We start from the raw sequence: 26754 nt of genomic DNA, 5'->3' as shown, positions 1-26754 counted from the left end.
TGTCACCACCCCTATCAAGGCCCTCTAGTATTTGACTAATTTTTGCCTTACTCCTTATGGGTATCTCATTTCTCTATGTTTTTTTTGGATTTTTTTCTTCAATGAGCGAATCAAGTAGATCATTCCCTTTGGTCTTCGACTAATTTCTGGTTTGGAGATGCATATTGATTATTGTGGACTCAAGTTTGGTTATTTTGTGGTTAATTTAATTATTTGTATTGGTTATAAGTGCCATTGTGCTAGACTTGGACAATAGATTGTGGAATGTAGTTGAGAACTTGAGCTATGGATATAGTTTTTTTAAAAAAATGTGCTCTAAAAACTAATTTGATTGAATGGAAATATGGAATGTATCTATCTAATCTACTCACTTCGTTCACAATATAAAGCATTTTGTAGAAACCTTGTCTGGTCTAAAATATAAAATATTAGATAACTTTTATATTCATTTTTCTAATTATAGTTTTAGTTCATTTATTACTCTCTTTGAAAAAAAATGATGCATCAAAATTTTAATTACTATTATTAAGGTTCTTGTATAGGGTATAAATGGAAAGATATAGATATTTTTAATAATTTAAGGTTTCAATTAATATTATTCATAGACCATAAATTAGTTAATTATAATTTATATTATCATCCGAAGGGAGTAAGTATGATTTTAAGTTTCTTAAGGTGTGATTGGTTTGAACATTTTGGAGAGATAGGAGGGGAGGGAAAGGGAGAGAAGTTGTTTGGTATATAAAAATTGGAGGGGAGGGAAAGGGAGCTCCTTGTTTGGTAATTGGTACTCCCTTCGGTCCGTTTTATTAGACGCATAAGTCACTGAATGATGGTGACTCTGCATTTTAAAACAAAATTCCCAAAATACCCTTACTTTTTTGACTTCACTGACTCTCTTCCTTAATTCATTTTGGCTTCTCTCCTTCTCTCTTTAAGTCAGGCTTTATCTCTCATCATCTTTAGTCTCTGCCGTCAATTACCCTGCCAGTCTTTCACTTGAATCTCACCTAATTGTTAATCATTTTTCCTCTCTTGCTATTCTTCTTCTATTGTCGTTTGCTCAAGATTTATTGTTAAAGTTGTGGGTTGAAATATTGATAAATTTTCACCGTTCAAGCTTAATAGAAAAGGGTTTTGAGGATTTGTTATGGGATGAGCTAATGGGTTGTATAGTCAATAATGCTCTTGATGGAGAAGAAGATTTACACCAGTTTAACTTCTTTAGAGAGGTAACCTCTTTGAATTGAAAGATTTTAAGAGCACTTTATTTGAAGGATTTTTCTATTAGGTTTTCAAACTTTGTCAAGGTTAAGGTGGTCTGGCAAAAAAAATCCATTCCTTTAATTTGAATGAAGAGGCAATCGAGGACGGAGAAGAAGTGAGCAATGACAATGGCAATAAGAACATAGTTTTAAGGTTTGAGAAAGCAAGTAAAAAGAAGAAGATTCCATCCACTTGATCTGAATAACTTTCCATTCCTAAAGAAAGACTATGCACATCTGACGGAGGAAGATAAAGACTGTAAGCAATTTATGTATGACACTTCGCATTATATGCTTTGATTAGTCTCACATTTCTATGCCTTTTGTGTAATTTTGGTTAGTCTAGAATTTAAGCTTATACTGATCAATGAGGGATGTTAAGCTTATTCTGATGAATGATAGTTTAGTTTGACAGATGATTGTATTAATATTTTAGCCATTTCTGCATCTCTGTTCTGTTAGTTTGATGGATGATGATATTTAAATTAATGATAAATATGTTGTGATCTGGATTTAACGTTACATACACCTTGCTTAGTATTGTGTCACCAACACCATCTTTAATGATTCTGTGATTGATTAGAAGAACTTGGGATATTGTGTGTGCCTATTTTCAACTTGTTTTTATTGCAAGCTTGAAACACAGCAGTTTGAATCATTTTTTTATAGTGCTTAAATGATATATTCTATTAGGGGACAAATTGAGAGATGTGAGATAAGATTATGAGTTAAAGAGAAAAAACTAATTTGCCATTTTTGTTTTCTGGAGTGGTTTGCACTTTGTTTTGTTATCACTTATCCATCATGATGTTTATAGATGCATTATGATTGCATGGCTTTTGTTGTTGCACTTGGGATTCCCTTTTACAAGTCCAGTCCATTTTACAACAGTTTAAGTCTCTTCATTGACAATTTTGGTATTTTGTATGTTCTCTAAAAAATAACCCTTCAAACAAGCATATGACTTTAAGAATTAGTATTCCATTAAAGATTTTGAATATAATTGTTTTGAATCTGAAATCTATAGGAATCAATTCACCATAAGAATTCAAAATGAATCCTTTCATAATTGTGGAGTTATTTTGAATCCGTAAAGATTTTTTCTCTTTTTTCTTTTTCTCATAGATAAGCTTCTATGATTTTATCCCATTATTTTCTTAAGAAGAAAAGTCAGTTCCTCATAGATAAAGAATCAGTTTTCAATTTTTAATATCATGAGAAGCAAGCTTTTGTTGTTACACACACACACACACACACACACACACACACACGATTAGTTATATTCTATAAGTTACTAAATATTCTAAAAATTTAATTTGCTGCCTTAATTAGTCATATGTTGCGTGACAAATTTTCATACAAGTTAATTTATTAGGTATCATATTGGAAGGTAATGATATGAATAATTTAGAATGCAAGGATCTTTAAATACTTTAATTAAGCATCTCATAGACGATTAATATTATGTGTTGCAATTTACATAAAAAATTGTAACACAGAATATTAATGACCAAAATGTTGAGGGTTCATATAAATATCTACCCCTTAATCTAAATCATCCATCCACCTCTTCTAAGTGCTCTAACATTTTTTGGATTAGGTAGGAATCACATTTAAGTTGATTAGGCAATTCACCTCTTCTTTCCATAACATCCTTCTTCAAATGACTTTACGTATAGTTTGAACCTTTGTCCATTATAATGTAAATCATAGTAGCTTGTCGTGTTAGGAAGATTCTATTCAATTGCTTAGACGTGTAAATTTCAAATGACTTCCTTACAGCCTTGACAAGGTCATCTATAGTTTTAAGTGCCTCTTGGTGTTGTAGTTCTTGAATTGCTCTAAAGTACCTAAGATCTAAAATGTTTAAATTAGGGGAGCTTGGAGGTTAAGAAATCAAGCAAATATCAACCCATGCTACCATACAAAAATCATCATCATTGTCATTAATATGACAAGGAGCATTATCTTATTGAACAAAAATGATTTCATTTGCATGACTTGTTGGCCATTTGACTTTGATTTTTGGCAATACTTTGTCAATAAGGAAAGAATTCATAACTTCTTTTGTAATTGAAGTGATTAGTTTTGTTTTCATCGTGCTTCTACTCCCATTCACACTCTTTCTCCTTACTGCCTCTTTTCTAACAAATGGAAAAAACCCAATCTTCCTAGAGAAATTTTCATTTCCTTATGCATCAAATCTAGGTCTAGTTATAGCAACTAGGAATATAACCTTACTAATATAGTTTTTATTTTTACATGTTCGATGTAGTGGCTCCTCCCTTGACCCCTACTGTCAAGTAGTAGGTTTGGGATTTCTTGGTCATGTAAAATCATTTTTCATCAATATGGATTATGTTGTGCATAGACTAAAAAGTTAGGTCATTTGGTATACTTTCTTGTTCTAGCATGGACAAGCACCACCTCAATCGAACAAGCATGTTTTGCTCCTTCAAATATAGTTTGATTACACTTGTATGGCGCCATATAACTCCTTTTTTAAAGCCTTATAAGTGATGTCTTGTTAACCACCAATGCATTTGCAAGAGACCTATAAGTAGTTCATCGATATACAAGAATTGCCATGAGTTGTTGCATGTTCACATTAGGTCCCTTTCTTCCACACCTATTTGTCTTTCTATGACTTGCATCCCTTATTTCCTTAACTTGACGCCAAATGCATTAAATGACTCTCATGAAATTGAATATATTGAAGCTATCTCTCTTGTTATAATGCTATTCAATTTACCTTGATAGCTTGAGTTTAACAACATATTATAAATGGATATACATTCTTCATTTGATAAGAACCTTTTTCTTTTACATGGTGGTTGACTTGGTGATTTAATTGTATTGCCCCCCATATCTGTCTCTGTTTCAAAAGTTTATAGATGTTAGATTTCTTGGCAGACCATATAATCCAATGAATTTTTTTATGTAGAAAAAATGCTCAAGGGAGGTTGGGCTACATTTCAAATTAAGCAACCTTATAAGAGATGAAAAAGATGCAAGCCACAACAAAGTACTCTACTTGTTAAGTTATTAAATTTAATTACACATTCATATTGTCAATTGTTACTAATATAGTGCTATGTAGGTATAGTGGGATCTCACTTGATTTAAATAAACTATGAAAACTTATTAAGATTCTTAAATAGAGTGTTACGAAATTAGGGATTTATAATTGGAGCATGAGGCAAGGATTTTTATCAGTGCTTTTAGTGTGGTTTTCTCAATGATAGAGTTTTGTTTTATGTATCTAATCTGTATGGGATTGTGGTCAAGGCTCATGAATCTTTTGGAAAGCTTCCAATTGTTTTGTTTTAAAAGGGTTGAGTTAATTTTATGCATGGATGTAATATTTTCTCTCTGCTTGGTTCTATTTGGTTCCTTTTGCACCTTTAGAATAATTTATTTTCTACCACTACTATTTACTTTCTAATAGTATTTTCTCTTTGTATTTTACCCAAAAAGAAATTTTTATAACTTTAAGTACTATGCATATTTGACATCTAACCAAAGTGACCATTCTAACCTAAGCTAAAATTCACCATATTTTTTTGCAAAACTTTTTGAATTAGAGTTGAGATGCCTGGTAGGATATGGGATGGGCAGTGTCTTAGTTGGAATTTAAAAAATCAACGTTTTCAATGGAAAGCACAAGCATACATAGAACTAGTTTAGGTGTTAAAGCAATGCCTTATCTTAACTCATGAGAATAAAATATAAGCCAGGGCTTGTTCAAAATAAGTCTAAATTTGTTAGGTTAGCTTTGCTTGATCCATGTCATGTCCACTACTTTTCTAAAGAGAATTATGGTGCTAAATTATACTTAATATTATCCAACTAGACAAGTAAATATATCTAGAATGATTAAGGAGGCTAAAATTTGTTTGATAAAAAAAATTAATGACATTAAAAAATATATCTTCTACATCTGCATCAATATATCTTTATTACTATAATTCAAATGTTTGAGTATATCTTTCAATTTTTTTAGTCACACCGTATTCGAATGTGATAAACAATTCTATATGTCAAATAACTTGCTTGTTTGTATGTGGCTAAGAGACTCTTAACATACCCAAATCTAGCTCTATGTGAATTATAAACGTCTTATACAAGATATTTTAAAGTTGAAGTCAAAATACTAATTTAAACATATAATGGTTTCTTACTTTCTGTTGCCTGAGTTAAAAAATTTCTTTGTTGATGATTTTAAAGGTATTAAGTTTTATATTTTTATTATTCAACTTTTTTAATAGGTTTTCACAATGTAAATTTTACATAAGGATACTCATGGATTTCATAAAGAGAGATGTCCTTACTATTTCTTTCTTCATTGACTGTAATATGTTGACCTTCATTTTATTGTTGTCTAGTTGGACATTCTCACATATGGGAGGAGTATTTAAGTCTAAGTAAAAGGTGTTACTATCCTTACTATCTTCTTCGTTGGCTGGAGCATTTAAATTAAAGGAGAGGGAGCACTTTTCCATTGTGAAGACTGAATATTCAGTGCTTTTTTTTTCTTTTTTGATTCCGCAGTTTGACTCCCTCTCAAAGGGAGCTAACTTTTCTAAAATTCACCCACCAGTGTTTTTCAACTCCCGCTAGAAAATTGAGCAACTTTTTTGGTCCTATATCTGTAAAGTAAATGAGAGAAAAATACTGAAAAATGATATTATATTGACTGCACTTTTTGCCTTTTTCATTGAGGGTTATTTTTGAAATTTCAATTATAATTTGAGGGAGAGAGAAATACTAGAAAATGATATTCTATTATTGTATTGGTATTGATGAGATAAGTAAAAATAATTTATAAATAGGATTGGAGGGAATACTTTGATTTGAGTATACAAAGGGGAGCCCCTCCCCTCCCAAATTAGGGAGACAGTTGTAAATTATTTTATTATGACCAAATTATCTTTGTCAGTATTTTTTAATTCAAATGTAATTCTTGTGCTTTTTTTTAATATCTACCTTCCTTGCTATACAGTTTTATGTTTGTGTGTTGGTTTCTTTTTAATTATTATTACTCTTTTTTTAATATTTTTTCTAGATTTTTTAATGATCATTCATCAAATATATGTTTTATTCTCTTTTTAAAATAGAAAATCTACTTTGAAATAGCAGGGACAAAACACTGAATAAATAATGATGGTATTTAAAGCCTGGGTCACAAGTCAAAAACATTACCTTTTAATTTTGCAAATCTCTCATTTTTTTTTCAAACAATTTGCATAACTCATGAATATACATTATAAGTTTGTAATCAAATTCGAAGGTGCAAGGTTTGAAATTTTTAAAGTGCAAGTTTTGACAATTTTAAAACTGTAATAATTAAATTTTAATATAACTACTTTTCATTAAAAAAACAATTTAAACTTACTAGGGATATAATGATCAACTTATTATTAGCTTCCCTTTCTTTCTAAACCAAACAATATATTATTAAAATCTCTCCCATCACCTCCCTCCATATAGCCCCTCTCCTTAAAATCCCTCTCCTCCCTTCCTTTTGAATCAAACATACTCTAAGTGGTTTTTGAACTTATTTAACAAGTATGCATGTGCTGTTAGAAAATTTTAAATCATCCAAAGAAAAGGTTCAAGGTATATTTTGTAGTTTGGCCAACCAACTTGCTGATGCGCAAATTGGGTTTTCCTAACCCGTTTACTTGCCCGGCTAGCCCAAACCCAACTTGCCAAAACGTTAGCTTGTGTAGGTTGGCCCATATTTTATTTGCCTAACTCTAAGTTTTATATTGGGTTAAAGGGCAATTTCATCTTTAAATTATACATCTAACTAAGGGTGTTCATGAGACTGGACGGGATTAAGACACCCCTATCCTGTCTCCCGTCCAGAATAAAAGATCAGAACTAAATTTTTGTCCATGTCCTATCCTGTCCTAAAAATTGTCCTGTCCCGTTAGGAATTGGGACTGGACCAAAATGAGATTGGGATGTCCCATTGTCTCAATAAATCAGACAATGTCGAATAAAGATCTAGATAATAACATTCATTAAAATTTTAAATCATATAATTTATTAAGTTTTAAATCAAAACAACACAAGTACATAAATCATATCAATTTTAAGTCAATTATTGAATTACATTAATTACTACACATTATGATAGTAATTACAAGTAATTTATAGGCTATAGGAGTAGCAATAACAGGCAAGTCAAGGCATAACATTAAATCATTTTTCTTCTACTTTAGTTGAAATGTGTTAAGTTAATTACTTTGTTAAAAATAAAATAAGAAATATGATATAAATAAAAGTTATTGAATAGATAGATATAAGACTAAATTATATTAATATAATTAATATATTATAAAGAAAGGTATCACCTTGTTACTTTATGTCATTAAAATTATTAATATAAAAACTTTAATTTTATATAAAAATTGCAAGTATTAAAATTATAATTGATATAAGTATAAATGATATTATTATAATTAATATATTTAATATATATTTTTAAAATAAAAAATTATATATAATATTTGGGACGGGATGGGATGGGACGTCCCAATCGTAATTTTGTGTCCCGTCTCATTCTGAACTCCTTTTTTGTCCTATCTTGTAAAGTTCTATCCTAATTGTCTTTGGGATGGGATGAAACCTGTCTAGATATGATGGTACAAGCTGAACACTCCTACATTTAACATTTAAAAATTATTTTTGTTGCAATGTTTTCTTCAACTTTTTAAAATAGTATAGCATTTTTAATATTAAAAAAGTTAACTTTAATTGTTAGTTGACTAAAAAAATTATAGAAAAGATTTCAACAATTACAAAATAAAACAAAAAATTACAAAAAAATCCCAAAATTAGAGATAACGACAATAAAATTTTACAACAAATGACTAAGAAAATTAACGGTCATAGTTAATATTTGTTGATGATAGAAATAATATTATACAATTTTTAAAAGTTAAGGTGACATTGCACAGGAAGAGGAGCTTAAAATCTCAAATGCCCATGAATTTATTGTTTAGAGATGAAACATGCATGGATCGTATTTAGGTTCAGATTGTGGAATTTTTAAAAAATTATTATATGCAATAATATACTCATGTCATAGTGCGATGGCGTATGATATTAGCAGTAGTAATTTTTTCATGATTATAAAAAAAATTAATCATTTAATCCTTTATAATTTTAATTTAATTATAACTCAGTCATTAAAATTTGACTCGTTATAACTTAATTTTAAAGTTTTAACTCAGTTGTAAATCAGTCTCTGAACTTTGCCTCTTATAATTTAGTCTCTAAAGTTTCAATCTCTTAAATATTGGTCCCTATATTTTAAAAAATAAAATTATAAAGATTAAAAATATTTAAAATTTATTACTAATATTTTAAATTATTAAACCATTCTAATCTTTATAAACATTATAAATATTAAAAGTTTAAAATATTTTTAATCTGTATAATTTTATTTTTTAAAATATAGAGATTAATATTTAAGAAGTTAAAATTTTAGGGACTAAATGGTAAGAGGCAAAGTTTAGTGACTATTTTATAACAGAGTTAAAATTTCAAAGACTGATTATAACGATTCAAAATTTAGGGATTAAGTTACAATTTGGTCAAAATTACAAGGATCAAATAATTAATTTTTTTTATAAAAAACTATAGATATATTTTAATTATATTATATTATTTAAAATAAAGGTATGACTTAAAAAGGAAAAATGACAATAAAATCCTTCTAAATTATATAAATGATAATTTGATCTCTCAAAATGTCATAATTTTACTAAAGTCTTTAGAGACTTTTTTGTCTTTAATAAATTAATATAAACAATCAAATTGTCCTTGATTCAAATTGACAAATTGCCCTGGCAAGATTAGGAATTTGACATATGAATTTGTGATTTGCTGTTACATTTTTATGATTTTAAGAAGAAAAATTATGATTCATTAGATAAAATTTGTAATTGTCACTTGTTATTTCTAATTCTGATGATATTAAAAATTTGACATGCAAACTTGTGATTTGTTATTGCATTTTTGCAATTTTAAAAAAAAAGTTGTGATTTTTTAAATAAAATTTGTAATTAGCACTTGTCATTTACAACGTTAGTAATATCAAGAAATTTACATGTAAACTTGTAATTTGCTGTTGTATTTTTATAATTTAAAAAAAAAAATTGTGATTTTTTAAATAAAACTTGTAATTGGCACTTATTATTTTTTATGCTAATAATATCAGTAATTTAACATGTGAACTTATAATTTATTATTACATTTTTGTAATTTAAAAAAAATATGTGATTTTTTAAATAAAATTGTAATTGACACTTATTATTCCCAACACTTTAATAATATTAAGAATTTTATGAATTTGTAATTTGTTATTAAATTTTTATTATTTTAAAAATAAAAATTGTGACCTTTTAAATAAAACTTAAGACAAAATTAAGGATATTTTAATAATATAAATTAATTTATTAATAATTTTTTTTAAAATTTTTAATAAAATACTAATATTTTAAGATATTAAATTATGATTTATATAATTTAAAAAAATTATTATTATTTTTTTAAAATACAATAATTAATATCCAATATTTTCATCCAAAAGAAAACCAAGCGGAGCGAGTGTCACTTCTGCCGTGTGGTCAGAGCTGGACTGGAAGATGCGGAAGGAGGCTGAGCGGGGAACTCCATTTGAAGCCGAACGTTAGGCAGCCATACTGGGTTTTCACTGTTGGAGTATCGGCTTGTCTGTGCATCGGCTTTTCGGTTCCTTCAGGAGAGAACTATGATAGAAGAAGAGAACCATCAGCACAGTTTGGCCGACGAAGCTACCGAAGCTAGCAAGGAAGAATGCTCCTGGCCTGTGCTTAACTTCAATATCCCTGCGCAGAGAATCTACCATTTCCACCAACAGTTCACAACTCCTTCAAACCCTAACAATTTTCTCAAGGGCGTTAAATGGTACTACCCTATTCAATCTTTTCGCTCTTTGCTATCGCCATCTGTTGCGTGAGCGAAAACAAACGCGCCTTCGTTGTTTTACTTTTTCCTTTCTGCTCTCAGGTCACCTGATGGTTCCTGCTTTCTTACGAGTTCCGACGATAACACTCTCCGACTTTTCGTACTGTAAGTCTGTTTGGCTATCTTCATCTTTTTTACATTTTACATTTTTATTTTTGGCTGCTAGGAATGGATGCACTTAGACGCTACTATGCTCGTGTGTATCATCTTAAAGAAAATTGGAATGTAATGACTGGAGATATTTGTTATGTTAGCAGTTAGCACTATCAATGCTTCGTCATGGCTCAGATACTTCTATTGCCTGTAACATTTAATGCCTGGATTTTTTGAACCAGAGTTGTGTTTTTTCGTTTGCATTTATTATTTGTAGCATCGGATTGTTTCAATATTACCATGTGATAACTTAGTGATTTATTCTGACAGACCAGAGAATGAAAACGGTTTTCCTCTTGATCTTTGTTCTGTAGCTACAGAAGATGGTAAGTAAGCCTTCCTAAAATTTTAATTTCAAATTTCATTAAACTTTGAACATTATGAAGAGGATTATGACTTTGTGTAATGATTACTGTTTCTCTACAGATTCGTTTGCTGCAAATATAGTCATGGTTGAAGGAGAGTCTGTATATGATTATTGTTGGTATCCTTACATGTCTGCCTCAGGTGCTTCAATTGAATGCTTTTAATGTGAGAATATGCATACTCTAGTCTCTACTGGACTCTAAAATACATTCTCCAGGCTTCAATTGACATTTCTGGTAAGCTTGGCCATGTTTCAGATCCAGTGACTAATGTTTTTGCAACTACCACCCGAGACCATCCAATACATCTATGGGATGCTACTTCAGGCCAGGTACTATTATGATGCATTGTTTTATTTTATTTTATTTTAAGTTTATCCGTGTAGCACAGAGGCCATGCAGCAAACTCACTTAATGAGAGAGTCATTGTAATACATTACAGCAAATCTTGCAATTTGCCAATTAGTATTATGATCATGTTGTTTTACTGCATAACAAGCATACCATGTGAAAATGTATACATACACAAGGACACTCAGCAAAATCAAACAGGCAGCGTAAATCATGTCTATCTTGACGGTGTTCAATAAATGTTGAATATTGGAATTTTATTATTTTCCCCAAAATTGAAAGTACAAGGCCTCAATGATGTTACACGCAAAATTTGAGGTCACACTGGTTTTTGTATTGCTATTGGTATTATGATTTCTGACAACTGTTTTCACTGAAATTTGCAGCTGCGTTGTACATACCGAGCCTATGATGCTATGGATGAAATCACTGCTGCCTTTTCAATTGCATTCAACCCAGCTGGGACTAAGTATGCAAGATACTTTTCAAGGATTAATAGTTTTTAAGGAGTTACTACATATGTAATATTTTTTCCTGACCATTTGGTTTTACGTGCTTCCTTAGAAAATTAAAAGTTTAAACCATACTAATTCTTAGGTTACTATATCAATTATTAATGCTGCTAGCAAAAGATAAATACCTTATTCCAATTAGATGACAATATTAACATCATGGATTTTTCCATTTAAAATTGTCTTGTAATTGTCTGAGTTGTCATCTAATTTTTCAAGTTTTTGACAACATTTGGTCATGCTCTCTCTCTCAATGGGTGCACGTGCACATCTATGTTCAGACTTGGTAGATAAACGTGTGCATCATTGTCCCTAGATGAATGATAAATTAATGCTCTTGCTTCATCATGCAGGATATTTGCTGGATACAACAAATCTATTAGGGTGTTTGATTTACATCGGCCTGGTAGAGATTTTGAATTGCATTCTACTGTGAAAGATAACAAAGAAGGCCAACTGGGTAAGTTTTCTAATTGTAGCTCTGAAGTACTATTTTGGCAAATATTTTAGGGCACAAATTTTCTGAAGATATGCTAAAAGTATAAGATATAATTCAGTTTTTATTAACTCAGGCATTATATCTGCAATGGCTTTCTCTCCATCTCATACGGGGATGCTAGCTATGGGTTCATACAATCAAATTACTGCTATATACAGGGAAGATAATATGGAACTCTTGTATGTTTTGCATGGGCAAGAAGGTGGGATTACACATGTAAGTCTGGTTTCCTTGTCAAGAACTTGTTCTCTTGATAAAATTACGAAGTAAGCAAAAACTTTTCCCTTCTACAGGTCCAGTTCTCTAGAGATGGAAACTATTTATACACTGGAGGCCGGAAGGTAATATTTAATTGTTTTTCTTTTCTCAGTTTATCTAGACTAAGGATAATTGAATGCTACAGAGAAATACTGCTTAGAGTGTTTGTTAACGTGTTTCTAACAGGCATTTGCCCTGAGAACAATCCTGTTACTCAGGCTTATAACTAAACCTTAAAAAAGTAAATTCCCATCATCACCAGAAATTTTCGAGTTGGTGCCTGCTTCAGTTGACTATATAATTTAGGGTGTGAGAATCGAATACATCTGCTTTAGTTTTTAGCAGATTGTTGCCTGAATTCACACCTCCATTTTGGACAAATGAGGAAGTATCCTCTCATAAGCTAGCATTTCCTTAAGTAAATATGATGATTGCGGTCTGTGACCATGGTGCTAAAGACATTGCTTACAAAGGTGGAAAATGAATACATATTTTCTTATTATTAGTTGCGTGGATTTCAAATGTATGTAATCCTGGTTCACAAACAGTTTGAATTTTGATTGCCAGTTTTATCTGATTGCTGTTTGCTTTTACTTCCATTTGTAAACTCTCACAACCTAAATTGTTATGCAGCTATGTTGGATCGTATTCTTGTTACAGATAATTGGCCCTTTGGCCATACTTCTCTGACAAATATAGCTTTTGTATGTTAGCATTATTTTGCTTCTTGTATCCTGTCAACATATTTTAACATTCACATTTCTTGAAGGACCCTTACATACTCTGCTGGGATGTGCGCAAAACCGTTGATTGTGTCTACAAGTACTATTCTCTAACTCATCTAATGTGGTTTATCTATGTATGTTTTTCATGAATGCTAGAAAATTGAGGTGTATATATAGGATTATCGGGTTTACATGATCACATGCAGGATAATTGGGAATGTATAAAACTTATGTCAAACTTCTTGATAAAATTGAACCACAATCTAGACTTACCGTCTTTTTTAAACTGGGAACATATGATATGCTTGTTAATTAGATTCAAATACTGTTGTTGTCCATTTAGATATGTGAAACTGAAAGCTGAAGTTTCACATTATGATGCAAAACACACGCACAAGCTCGTATTGATTTGAACAGAGCTGGAAGAGGGAGATACAGCAGAAACAGAGATGGAAATCGAGAACAGAGAGGGGGAGAAAGAGAGAATGAATCAGAACGTAGGGAGAGAGAGAACAATCAAAATATCATTTCTAATATTCATTCATCATCCAAGACGTCCAGTACAAATGGTAACTTAGTCTATTTATAGACTAAGCTTTCCTTCCCCTTAAGAAAGCTCAACTTGTAGATTAAAATATATAAAGAGCAAAAAGCAAGAGCAAGTCAGATTTCCTTCCTTAGAAGGAAACCTACAAAATACTAAATAATGCAAAAACAATTATTTCTTTCTAGAATAATATCTGCCATATTTTCTATCAATTACCTTCTAGCAATGATGTGTTCTTTTAAGCCTGGTTTTGTAAAAAGCAGAGGCGTTATCATACTAAAGTCAACTCCAGATGGCATTTTTTGGGGCTCATTTTCAAGTTTCTGTTTGCTATTTGCTATGTAACACCGATACAGGTATTTGTATTGGATATGATACGTAAGATATGACAAGTTTTAAAATTTTAGGATGTGAGGACTTACACACACACAATAAAATTTAATATCCCTTATTTGGTTTCTTATGTCAATGTGCATTGGTTTTCCTTTGACATTGTAGTATTTTTGTATTAGAAAAATTTGTCATTTATTTTGTTATTATGGTTGTTGAAATCTGAGATGGCTGCACGTGTGGACCTCTTTGTTAGGTTATACAGATCATCAGAAAACACCAATCAGCGGATACTGTTTGATATTGAGCCTTCCGGACAGCATCTTGGTACTGGTGGTCAGGTATCTTATGCATGTTATTTGTTCCTATTATCTAGAAACAATGTTGCCTTAAAATCCATTTAGGTGTTCTTAATAATTTTTGCATGTTTTGGTGTCAGGATGGCTTAGTTCATATATATGATCTTCGAACTGGGCAATGGGTTTCATGCTTCCAAGCTGCATCAGGTACTATACTTAAATAATGCTAGTGGCTATACTCTTTATATGCTTTTATGTCTTCCTAAACTTGGTCTTGATCTCAAATTTGTGGCTTGTTCAATGATCCCGTATTAAATTTGTTTCTCTACTCACCTCTTCACTCCTTCTCGGGATGGTTCATATCAAAATAGACTATTAACTTTACAAATTTGATCTAGATGATCTAGAGACCGAGGAGTAAAGAGGAGTGCAAAATTTGGTTTGGATCCCTAATCAATTCGTCTCTCTTCATGCGCTTTTATCTCACTCCAAATGATACATTTACAATGTAAACGCAGTAGTATTCAAATCTTTCACGCACTTTACATGCTTCTATCCCTATATATATATATATGTTTTAATAGCACTAACAGCCTATCAGATTACTGACTTACTAGCCACATAAGAAGCTGGGCTGGGAAAATGGTCCTTGTCTTGAAGGATGGTAAAAATTTCAATGCTCAATTCACAAGAAGTTTTATCCAAAAAAATATTATTCTCCAAAATTGCAGAATCTTTCTGTTTGATGTTGTCTTCATCATCTCTTTCATCTTCTTCTCCTTTATGGTTCTTTGATGTTGGATTATTATTAAGATTGGCATCTTCTTGTGTCAATTGATCAATCAGAGTCCAGTGGTAGTTGAAATTTCTCAGAGGCAACATTCTTGGCTGCAGTCATCTTCATTGTCCTCAGTCTTCTACTTCGTTGGCTTGATTACTGGACTTCTATGTCGTCTTGTCAATCTTTGGATTCATTATCTTCTGGACGTTTTTTGCATTTTCTTCGACTGCCATGATCAAAGGACTTTCTCTTGAACTTTTTTGGGTGCAGGGCTTTGATAGAGGATAGTCTGTCTAATTCTCAAATTTTACTCCAGTATGGCAATTCTTTTGATGTTTGAGTTTCAGCATTCAGTGATGTCTGTTCATATCTTCATGACATGGTCGTGCATTTTTATGATGGGTGTGTGAATTGGGCTCTGATACTTATTGTTGCATAGTAAAATGCACACACTGACTTCACCCAAATAAAAAATGCACAAACGCACTCTATTAGTTACATTCATCTACCTCTTATTTAAATCACTCTCAAGATTTACATCCATATATCTCTTATTTATACTGACAGGGATACAATTAAGATTTCCTAACAGAATTGACAGCCAAATAAGTTACTAACAATCTCCATTAACTAATTGCACAACATTTCTCTCTTATAGTGATGCTTTCCTATCTCTAAAACCATCTCGATTGCCTGTCCGTCTAATCTTTCAGCTTAGCTCAGTTCTGATGATAACCCCATTTTTAACTCTGATTCATCATGTTGTTCTCTTGTTACTCTCATTTTTTGAATTTCTTATTTTTATAGTCTAGTAAAATAGTGGGCATACAGCGAACTATGGTATTTTAAATGAACTGTGCAAAATATAATCATATTTACAGCTTTGCTAATGTGCGTTAAATATCTACTTTATCAGCCGTTTGGAAGTTTTCCAAATTAATGAGCTTTTTTGATTTTGTTTCTTTTGCAGACACTGTAAATGGCTTCTCTTTCCATCCATTTCTGCCACTTGCAGTATCCTCCTCCGGTCACCGAAGATTTGTAATCCCTGATGATGAGGACAACGAGGATTTGTGTTTGAGTGGTACCTCTATTGACCGATGTTTATGAGTTTCCCCCTTTTTCTTTTTGGATACAATTCGAGACTGTTTTCACTGTCGGGTTCTTTCATCCATCATTATTCTTTCCTTCGTTTTCCTGGTTCGATGTTGTGACGTTAGATATGACGACAGTTCTAAGCTAACCATGATTCACTTTATGGTTGTCAAAGCTGTTTCACAAGTCTTATCGGCACCTACCAATCAATCTGCTTGTTTAATGTAGGGAGTGAAAACTGTGCTTCTGTGTGGAGGTTCACTTGTGGTTCAATGATGGATAATGGTGCGATGGATGATGGCGGTTTCAGCAATAGTCAAGCCTGAATATGGAAATGTGATAAATTTTCTCTGCATTCATCTTGCTTCGATCCGGCGAATGTAATTTCAATACATCTGTTATTAACGATGGAGATAGTTGATTGCTCAATTGGTCCTTTTTTTGCCCTTTTTTTAACTGAAGAATCTTTATTTTAACTAGAAGCTGATCAAATAGTTCTCATTTTGCAGATCTCAGGCTGCTTATACTCATGTTTAATATCCTTTAATGTTTTGTTTCTTGTGATAGCGCCCTGTTTCCTACTCTTCATGGACTTACCTGGCAATATATCAGGGAAATTTTAAAGAATAAAATTTTGGTACATTTTTCCTGCATTCTCTCATGAAACATTTTACAATAATTTTATAAAACCAAAGTTAAAAAGGAACAGTTGATTATGACTAAATTATGAGAGAATGCTTCAAGACATACAGCAGATCTCCAAATTCCTACTCTGCAACACCAAAGTTCAAAAGTGGGATGTGAGGTTTGTGCAATTTTTCATCCATTCTCATGATTTTTTTCGTCTTGTACTATAATTACACGTTAAAAAAACAAAAAATATTTAGCAATGTTATGTTGATTTATTTTTGTCTTGCACTATAATTACACGTTAAAAAACAAACAAAATATTTAGTAATGTTATGTTGATTTATTTACGTCTAGCTCTCTTATTATTCTTCTTCCTTATCTACTCTCCAGTCTTCACCATGCAAGACGCAAGTTCCATACGTATCCAGTTCCGTACCCATTCGCCTGTTACTTTCTATACAAACGTGACATCTGGAGGACAATGCTGGAATCTGATCTGACCAAGGGTAATTTAATAGTTGGGGAAATTATTCATAAAATTTAGAAATTATTTATTTCAGATGATAAGTTCAAGTATTTAACACTCAAATTATGAAACTTTAGTGTCTCTTAAAGTATTTAATACTTGAGGTTTTCAGGAATAAATAGTTTTTAAATTGGGTCCTTGTGAGTAATTTTTTCTTGATATTTTTGAATTTTCATTTTGATATTTGGTTCTTCTAAATTATTAAAATGGTATTTGCGCAAAATTGATTTTGTTATGCCATTGATTTATGTTTGGATATTGTTTTTCAAAACTAATTTTAATCAAATGGAGATGCTTAGATAATTTAAATTAAAAGCACTTAAAATGTGTAAATTACTAGAAAGAACATGACTTTTAAAAGGTAACACTAATGACGATACATATGATATTATAATATTTTTTTCTTTGATTTATTTAACAAAATAAAAATAAATTTAAAGAATGTCTTATTTTTAAAGATGCATATTTTATTTTAATTAAAAGTTATTTAAATTGTTAATAATAAATAATATAAAATAGAAAAATTGAAAAATAGGTAATATCATAACACCATTATAAACATAAACCAGTGAAGTTAGGTGCATAAATAATTCATGTAGAGAAAATAGATAACTGATATATGAAAAATGAACAACTAATGTAGGCACAATGAAAGTTGTAAATTTTATTTACATTAATTGTTCATTTTTTATATATCAATGATTTATGTTTCCTATATAAATTGTTCATATGCTTAGTGTAACATCTCAAAATTAACCTAAGGTTAATTAAGTTAATTTAGAGCAAATGAGTAATTTTGGGGGAATATTTAGATATAAATAATTTTAATTAGAAAATTATTATTGAATTTAATTTAGGTTAAAATCTTAAGTTATGATTTTATAGTAAATAAAAATAGTAATGATAATATTATTAAAAAAAAGAAAGAAAGAAGAAGGAAAAGGAACATTAAAAAAATTGAAGGGGAGAGAAAGTAATTTTTGCTTTTGTGTGGGTATTGAGGTGTAAATAATGCAAAAAAAAAAGAAATGTGAAATGAAGAGATGGGGCAAACAATTCGGCTTTGTACTGTGTAAATTAATAAAAAGACAAAAGAAAGAGAGAGAGGCGTGGATTAGCATGCAGGACCTACACTTGTTTTTAAAACAACTTATTCCCGTATTTCATCTTTATTTCTCTTCCTTCTTTCTTCATTTGCCTCGGGTGCGAATAGAGAGCAAGCGAAAGAGCGAGCGACACTGTGGCTGTAAGAGCTGATTTAGAAAGTGAAGCTCCACAATAGAATACTTCAGATAAGATTTTAAGTATTTTAAGACTAGATAAGTGTTTTAAATATTTTTTTCTTAGTCGTTTTTCCCTTTGAGTTGCAGATTCTGAGATTTTAGAAAATCTAGAATTTGAAAGAGGGATAAATTTTTGATGAGTAAATCTGGTTATTGAGGTTGTTGGTAGTGTAATAAATATTTTAGAGTATTATTTTGTTGATAGAATTATAATTTGAGACATTTGAGTTTATCCCTAGATTCCTATGGGTAGATTTTTGGTTAAATTTAAAAATATAAATTGATTTGTTGATATTTAGATGATTATTTGAGATGAGAAATAAATTATTATGGCTACAGAATAATGATTCTAGGCTTAAAATCAAGTTTTATAATTTTTGGGTATTTTTATGGCGAATTTTTGGAATAAAAAGGAAAATTTTGATATTAAAAAATTATTTGAATAAAATTATTGTGAAGGAGACTATTGAACCAAATAGATAGATTCAAATACATGAAATTAAATTTTATAACTCAAGAGGCTAAGACTAAGATTTTAAAAAATGAAATAAAATAAAATAAATACTTAGGTGTTAGAGTATGAGTAAAAATTATGTTAATAATATTATTGACATATTGAGATATAATCAATTATAGATTAATTTCTTTTGACACCATTCAAACTTTGGAAAGTTTTGAAGTGTTGTAACTTGAGGAGTAACTTTGACCTCTCAAAAGTTGAGGTAATCGGAAAAATCTATTTTATGCATTTGTATATTAATTAATTAATTATGTTGGTGAAACAAAAGAATATATATATCTAAATTTTGAAATAGTTATTTGTAATGCATGTGGCTTGGTTAAGACTTTATGATTTATGACCAAGTTAATTGTTACTTGGTGTGAGTAATGAGATTGATGGTTGATGAGGATGTATACATTTTTGATTATAAATTGCGGATTATGTATAGTGATGAATTGTATATGAGTATGTTGAGTGTTATATGATGCTAATGTGATTTTATATGATAATATAAAAATTGATGCAATAGGCATGATTGAAATATGATGATTTTTTATGTTTGTTAAGCAAGAAAGTTGACGAGCATATGGGATAATTGTGAATTATATATATGAGTTTTTGAAATGCATTTTCTCATGAGCATGATCATATAGGGGAGTTTGCTTTAGTGAAAGAGTTAGCGGTTATGCAAAATCCATATGGTACTTGGCTATTAACCAATAATCCTAGGGGTTATAGCCATTACTTACCTTGTAAGGTATTGTAGCATTGTTTCTATTAAGGGACTTGACCCTACTAGCCTACCTGGAGTTTTGGGTAGAGCTAGTTTTTGATATGACACCCCATAGTGTGTGATTTGGGGAAAACTATGTTTATAAGTGAGTGAGGTAACCCTGACCCGGTAGCCCCTCATGATATGATTAAGGCCTTGGGTAGTCTCACCACATGGACGATCCCTTCCGGTTGTTGGCTCACGAATTTCATGTTAGAGAAAATAAAGGGGGATATAAGGAAGAGATTGATCATGCATATTATTATTATCATGCCATTTGAGTGATTGATGGCTATGTTAAGGATATGATTATAATGTAGAAATGAGAACATGTAGTAATTATGCGAATAATGTATATGTGGCATTTGTGTAAACTTTGTACTTGACTTTATTCTTGAGATTATTCATATGAGTTAAATGGTAATGTGATTAACATGTTATTAATGTGATTGTTTACATGGTCACCTTGATAAATTTATTAGCCACTTGCATTCGTAATTAATTCTCATGCATTTGTATAACTTAAATGTACTTTGGTTACTGAGTGGTTGTACTCGCCCCTCTCTTTTAACATATTACAGGAGTTAGCTCATCTTAGAAGAGCAGAGGAAAGGAGTATTAGGCCAAGTGATAGTAATCACTTCTGTAGGCCTTTCTTTTTTTATTTTGATATGTGTATTTAGTTTATGATATTACCAACTAGGATAATATATTCTTGATCCACTTGCATTATGGATTTTGTGTTTGGTGGGAATGTATTTTGGGCCTTGGGAAATGTGGTTTGATGTTTGTGCTATATTAATGGGCTAAAATATTTGATCAAGTAGAAATAGTTAATATTTACTTAATTTGAGAACTTGAATGTTGTTATAATCTTCCCTTGTGTTTTATGTCTAAGGGTGAGCAGTTAATATTAATTATATGTGAATGAAAAGGAAAATTCATGCATATGATGGGCTATTGATAAATAAATGATATATAGATTATGATGATTAGGTAATAGTCATTGTGATAAATGTGATTGAGACCTTGGCCCCTCGCTGCCAGTTATGAAAGGGTTTGAGTGGCCAAGTGTTATGTTGTAAATATGTATATATGTATCATGGAGTAAGGCATAAAAAGAAAATAAAAGGAGGAAGTTTTTCTCCCATGTCGATGTGTTTCCTTTATCATGCTTCTGCATATGTTTAATTGAATGATATGAGTTCTTGAAATATTTAAAGATTTGGGATCCTTTTATATTAAATCGTTTGTGAAAATACATATTAAAAATTTATTTAGGTTAATCTCTTATAAGATAATCCTTTTGGGTTAGTCCTTGATTTACTATAGTTAGTCTGATGATTAAGTCCTAATTTAGGACACCCTTTACACCTAGCTTATCAAAAATAATAAGATTATTTAATTAACTCTTTAATTTCATATCAATGCCCACAAGTATGCAGTAAAATTTTTGAATTTTAAGTTTGGTTGAAAATTCACATATAAAGGGTTTTACTGACATGAAGGTCTTGGGAATCTTAGAAGGTCTTCAGTTTTGTTGGAACGCAGGTTTTACTAAAATCAATATCCATTCTGATCTATTGACGCCCTTTCACTTATTCAGCATAATACTCCTGGCAATCATCCTTTATCTGATACTATCAAGAGAGTTAGACAGTTTGTCATGAAAGATTGAATAGTTACTTTTAATCACATGTTTAGAGAAGCGTACAAATGCACTGACATACTTGCTTGCCAAGCCTCTCGAGAAAATTTTGATATTGTTATCTTTGATCATCCGCTTTCAGATTGCAAATCTCTTATAGAATTTAGCATGACCTAATTTCTGTACTCTTTCACACGGTCTTTCCGTGTTCTTGTATTAAAAAAAATACACATATCGCATTTTTCTACACGCTTCCTCTTCCATTTTCTTTCAGGAGAGACGTCTGTACCGGAGAGAGAACTGAAAACCCTCTTCCTTCATCCTTCCTTTTCTTCTCTCTTTCCATTCACCGGTGTGTACACGTAAGGGTTGCTGTGCGTTCACTGTTGCATAAGTTCCATCAAAGTTCGCAATTGTGCCTTCCTTCTCCATTTTTGGCATCATCATATCTTTGTTCTCCTCCCTTGCTCGTGTGGTTGTTGTTCTAGTACCAGTGAGATTCTAGATACAATTCTCAAACTTATTCAAAATGCAAGCATTAAAAGATAAATTAAGTTTGATTTCATTATTATTATTTGATTGATTTGAAATATTTTAGGATAGATTTAGTTATTTATATTCTATTTAGTATGTTATTCACATATAAATTTGAAGAGATTTTATTCAATATTTATTTACTTATCTATTTATCTAGATTTTAATTAGTATTTTAGATTGTATTATAAATATGACTGATAATTCAAAAGTTAATTTATCCTCGTCAATAAAATATTTTCTTAAATTCTTTAAAAGTTTTTTTAAGTTTAGTTATTAAGAAATATAGAATGAAATTTTTATTTTATATTACCTTCGTAAATTTATTTGTCTTATTTTTGTTAAACTTGAGCACATATCAATTTGACATCAGAGCATGGTTTTCACATGTACAGGTCAAGAAACCAACACCCTGACAGTTCATCTAACGATCCCCCAAGAAAATAATAATCCGCTTGCCCGGCCTTCATAGCTTCAAAACTTGAGAAGCTCAATTTATTGCAAGAAAATATCGAGGCCCTAGAAGCCTCTGCAATACATAAAAATAGAAGAACTCTAGAAGGCCTACATAGACGCTGTTACTTGGATGAAGAAAGCAAAGAAGAGTTAGATTATTACTACAAAAGGGGTCCTCATCCGCCTTAAAGCAAAATTGAATTTCCCAAATTCAATGAGGGGACCCTCGTTGATGAATTCTTAAGGCTAAAAATACTTTCGGTACTACAATACACAGGAAGAATCAAAGGTAAATATAGCTTCAATGTCTTTAGAGGTAGATGCTTTGGACTTATTCTTATGGCTAAATTCAAAGCGTTCCTTGATGTATTGGGAAGAGTTGGCGAAGGCTTTGCAAGAGAAGTATGGGCCACCTGAATACCAAAATTCAGATGAACATCTTTGCAGCATTAGACAAATAGGCACCGTGTAAGAATATCGACAAGATTCCGCAAAATTGGCCTGAACACTGTTTTCTCGATGTTTTCCTTAGTTGAATAAAGGAAGAGTTGCGTGCTAATGTTCAAATTCACAAGCCAAGGAACGTGTACCATGCACTTAGCCTAGCCTTAGAATTTGAAGGAAAAATAAGTTCTCATGGACCTAAGCCTAACACAGTTCAAACCCAGACCTGGTTTACTAATTCATCCTCTACCTTGGCACGTGATCAGACCTAGAGATTCCCAAACGTGTCTTCCAACGCGAACAGACCTCCAACAGTGTTGTCTTCTTCACCCAAACCAATAACGTCGATCTCGGCCGGACCATCTTTTATAGACGCTGAGCACCAGAGAAGGAGGGAGAAGGGCCTTGCTTACACTGTGGAGAAAATTTTAGGCATGGGCATTGATGTAAGGGCTCTTTCTCATAATGGAAGTCACAAAGGATGGTGAGGAGATTATCCCTCCTTTGGAAGATGTTGAACTCAAAGAAACACAACCAAAGGGGCCAAAATTTTACTTAATGCCATTTTAGGTAGTAATTTAGGTTTAACGATGAAACTCAATAGCAAGTTAGGCTCTCAACAATTGTTATTGTTAGTGGATAGTGTATCCACACATAATTTAATTTCTATTGTGTTAGTCTAGGAACTTCATCTCCCTACCCAGTCTATTTCTACCTTTGGAGTTCAAATCGATGATAGTAGTATTATGCGTTGTAATCGAATAGATGCTTCTACTGACTTTGACCCATTCCAATATTTCAATTTGGAACCACTGTTTAAAAAGTTTACCTTGTTTTTATTTCTGTGTTGACTACCAAAAGGTTAATTGCATTACAATCCCATACAAGTATTCAATTCCTAACATTAATGAGTTATTAGATGAATTACATGAAGCTATCTATTTTTCCAAACTTGATCTTCGTTCTGGATACCACCAAATCCAAATGTTACTTGATGGCTCGAGGCTATTCATAAAAGCGTGTTTTGTACTCATTCCAGGCACTATGAATTTACAGTTATGTCTTTTGGCTTAATTAACGCTCTAGCTACTTTTCAAGCTACTATGAACAATATGTTTCGTCCTTATTTAAGGAAATTTTTCTTAGAATTTTTGATGACATCCTGGTGTATAGCTCCTCTTTTCAACAGCTCTAGCATAACTTACGCATAGTTTTGAGGGGCTTGTAGGAAAATGTGTTCTGTGCCAACTTAAGAAATTGCTTTATTGGGAGGCCATGAGTTCCCTTTTTAGGGCACAAAATCTCTGCACAAGGTGTTGAAGTTAAGGCTGAAAAGGTGAAGGCAGTACGTGAATGGCATGTTCCTAAAAATGTGAAGGAATTGTGTGGTTTCTTGGGCCTTGCAAGGTATTACCAGCGTTTTGTGAAGAATTTCAGGATCATTAGATGACTACTCACTGAATTGACTAAGAAGGATGTCTTCTTATAGTTTGAGCAAGCTCAAAAGGCCTTTAATTGCCTTAAGCTCGCATTGATGATGCCCCTAGTCTTACAACTACCCAACTTTGAAGAGGAATTTACAATTGAATGTGATGCATCGATGAAAGGGATTGGAGTTATCTTTTTGTAAAACAACCATCCTATTGCTTATTATAGTAAAGGTTTTTCTGTCTCTAACTGGTACAAGTTAACTTATGATCGTCAACTCCTAGCATTAGTTCTTGCAGTATAAAAATAGTGCCACTACCTCTTAGGGAGGCATTTCTTCATAAGAAGGGATCATGTTATCATTCTACTCTGTTATATTGCGAGAAAGCTAGAATTTCTCCCTCTTTTATGGCTTTCCTGTGCATATGGTTAAGGGGTTTTATTTCCTTCTTTTCTTTTCTGTTCACTGTGATGTTTGGAAGTGATGAATCAAAAATTTCCCCTCCTTTCTATAACTGGGTGTTTAGATGGAAAGAAAAATTGGGGAATTTCTCTTATTAATGCATTGGAGAGGAGAAACTTAAATAGGTATTCTTATAGTTCTTTCTCTTGAATGCTACAAGAAGTATAAGGAAGTTTGGATGCTGTTTATTTGTGATTTTAAGATGAATTTGTTGAAGAAGATAAATTGAAGGAAATTTGAGCGACAAAGGTGCTGCTTGGAAGTATATGGTATGTAGTTTATGAATTAAAATGCTTGTTTTATGTTTTAATTTTTTTGTGCACACATGTTTGATGAAATGTGTACGGATGTTAATTAGAAATACAATGCAATCTCTAAATGCTTGATATTTATTTTGAATAACTAGTTGAGTATAGTATTGTCAATCATGATAGCTTTTTAATTTGCAGGCATTTGTTGCATAGGAAACCATCGTTTTCTAAAGTTCTACATATTGGTTATGATTCTTTTAAATGTGAAAGAAAAAGTGGATTTTAAATCAATCAAAGCTATACCAACAGCCAAGGTCCTTTTCTTGGTCGAGTGGATTGTCATCATAATTGTTATCATCACTTTGAGCTGTATCCTGTTTCATTTCAGGGGAATTATGCTTGTTGGTAAGGAATTTACTTGAGCGAATGCAAATTTGTAAGTTTAAGAAGTTAGAGCTATACTTTATAGGCTATTTTATCTAATGTGAATTATACATACCATCTCATATATGTTTCTTTACTTGCATGGCATTCTGAGACTAAACTCCTTTTATTTTCCTGAAGACTGAAATCATCACACACACACACAGACACACATACACAATATCTTGCTACTAGATGTTGATATTACACATGACATATATAAATTAAGAGTCAACACTCTTCAAGCTAGAATACTCGACTAAAGCAGTGGAGAAAGGACTTGGGGATCATCACCATCATCAGGGATCATCTCTGAGTCCTTATTTGTTCAACTTAATCTTAAATGTTTTGACGGAACATATTCAAGGGGAAATTTTGAAATGTATGCTTTTCGCGGATGATATAGTTCTTATAGCAGAGATAATAGAAGAGGTTAATTGCAAACTTGAGTAATGGAGAAGGACATTGGAGTCAAAAGGTTTTCGTCTGAGTAGAAGTAAGACGGAATATTTATATTGTAAATTTGGTAAAGGACTATTCGATAATAATTTGGAAGTGAAATTGGGAGATTAAATTATACCTCAAGTGGAAAAGTTTAGATATTTGGGAGCCATTATTCAAAATGATGGCGAAATCAGTGGAGATATTTTACATAGAATTCAAGCTGGGTGGTTTAATTGGAGAAAAGCTAAAGGAATTATTTACGACCGTAAGGTGCCTAATAAACTTAAAGGAAAGTTTTATCGCACTGCTATCAGATCGGCAATGTTATATAGTAGTGAATGCTGGGCTCTAACGGGACAGCAAGAGCATAAAGTTAGAGTAGCAGAGATGAGAATGTTACGATGGATGTGTGGACATACACGTAAAGATAAAATTCGAAATGAGCACGTACGTGAAAAAGTGAGGGTGGCACCTATTGAGGAAAAAATGGTAGAAAATCGGTTGAGATGGTTTGGGCATGTACAAAGAAGACTAAGAGAGGCACCAGTGAGAAGAGTGGAACATATAACTTTGAGTTCGATTAAGAGAGGTAGAGGAAGGCCTAAGAGAACACTCTTAAAAGTTATTGAACGCGATCTCTTAATTAATAATATTCCTAAAAGCTTGATAAATGATAGAGCACAATGGCATCTTGCAATCCATGTAGCCGACCCCACCTAGTGGAATAAAGGCTTATTGTTGTTGTTGTT

General features: G+C 31.6%; 1 protein-coding gene across 2 annotated transcripts; it reads left to right on the top strand.

Annotated features, from left to right (window-relative positions):
- The first annotated feature begins 9899 nt into the window (after nucleotides 1–9899).
- LOC129306408 (uncharacterized) lies at nucleotides 9900–16723 on the top strand. 2 transcript variants are annotated; one of them, XR_008592208.1, is made up of 14 exons: nucleotides 9900–10226; nucleotides 10329–10391; nucleotides 10710–10765; nucleotides 10866–10946; nucleotides 11063–11136; nucleotides 11542–11624; nucleotides 12021–12127; nucleotides 12240–12382; nucleotides 12460–12507; nucleotides 13194–13246; nucleotides 14283–14367; nucleotides 14466–14532; nucleotides 15377–15508; nucleotides 16077–16190. XR_008592208.1 is itself a non-coding variant. In XM_054947011.1 (14 exons), the coding sequence occupies exons 1-14, from the start codon at nucleotides 10051–10053 to the stop codon at nucleotides 16525–16527; spliced, it is 1248 nt and encodes a 415-aa protein (XP_054802986.1). In that variant the 5' UTR covers nucleotides 9900–10050; the 3' UTR covers nucleotides 16528–16723. The 2 variants fall into 2 exon arrangements, 1 of the variants encoding a protein (XP_054802986.1); XM_054947011.1 differs by lacking the exon at nucleotides 15377–15508 and adding an exon at nucleotides 16430–16723.
- The last annotated feature ends 10031 nt before the right edge of the window (nucleotides 16724–26754 follow it).

This window comes from Prosopis cineraria, unplaced genomic scaffold (assembly GCF_029017545.1).
Source record: "Prosopis cineraria cultivar Desert tree isolate PC_DT_omini unplaced genomic scaffold, ASM2901754v1 PC3, whole genome shotgun sequence".
NCBI lineage: Eukaryota > Viridiplantae > Streptophyta > Magnoliopsida > Fabales > Fabaceae > Prosopis > Prosopis cineraria.
This window is presented reverse-complemented; position numbering and strand designations above follow the sequence as displayed.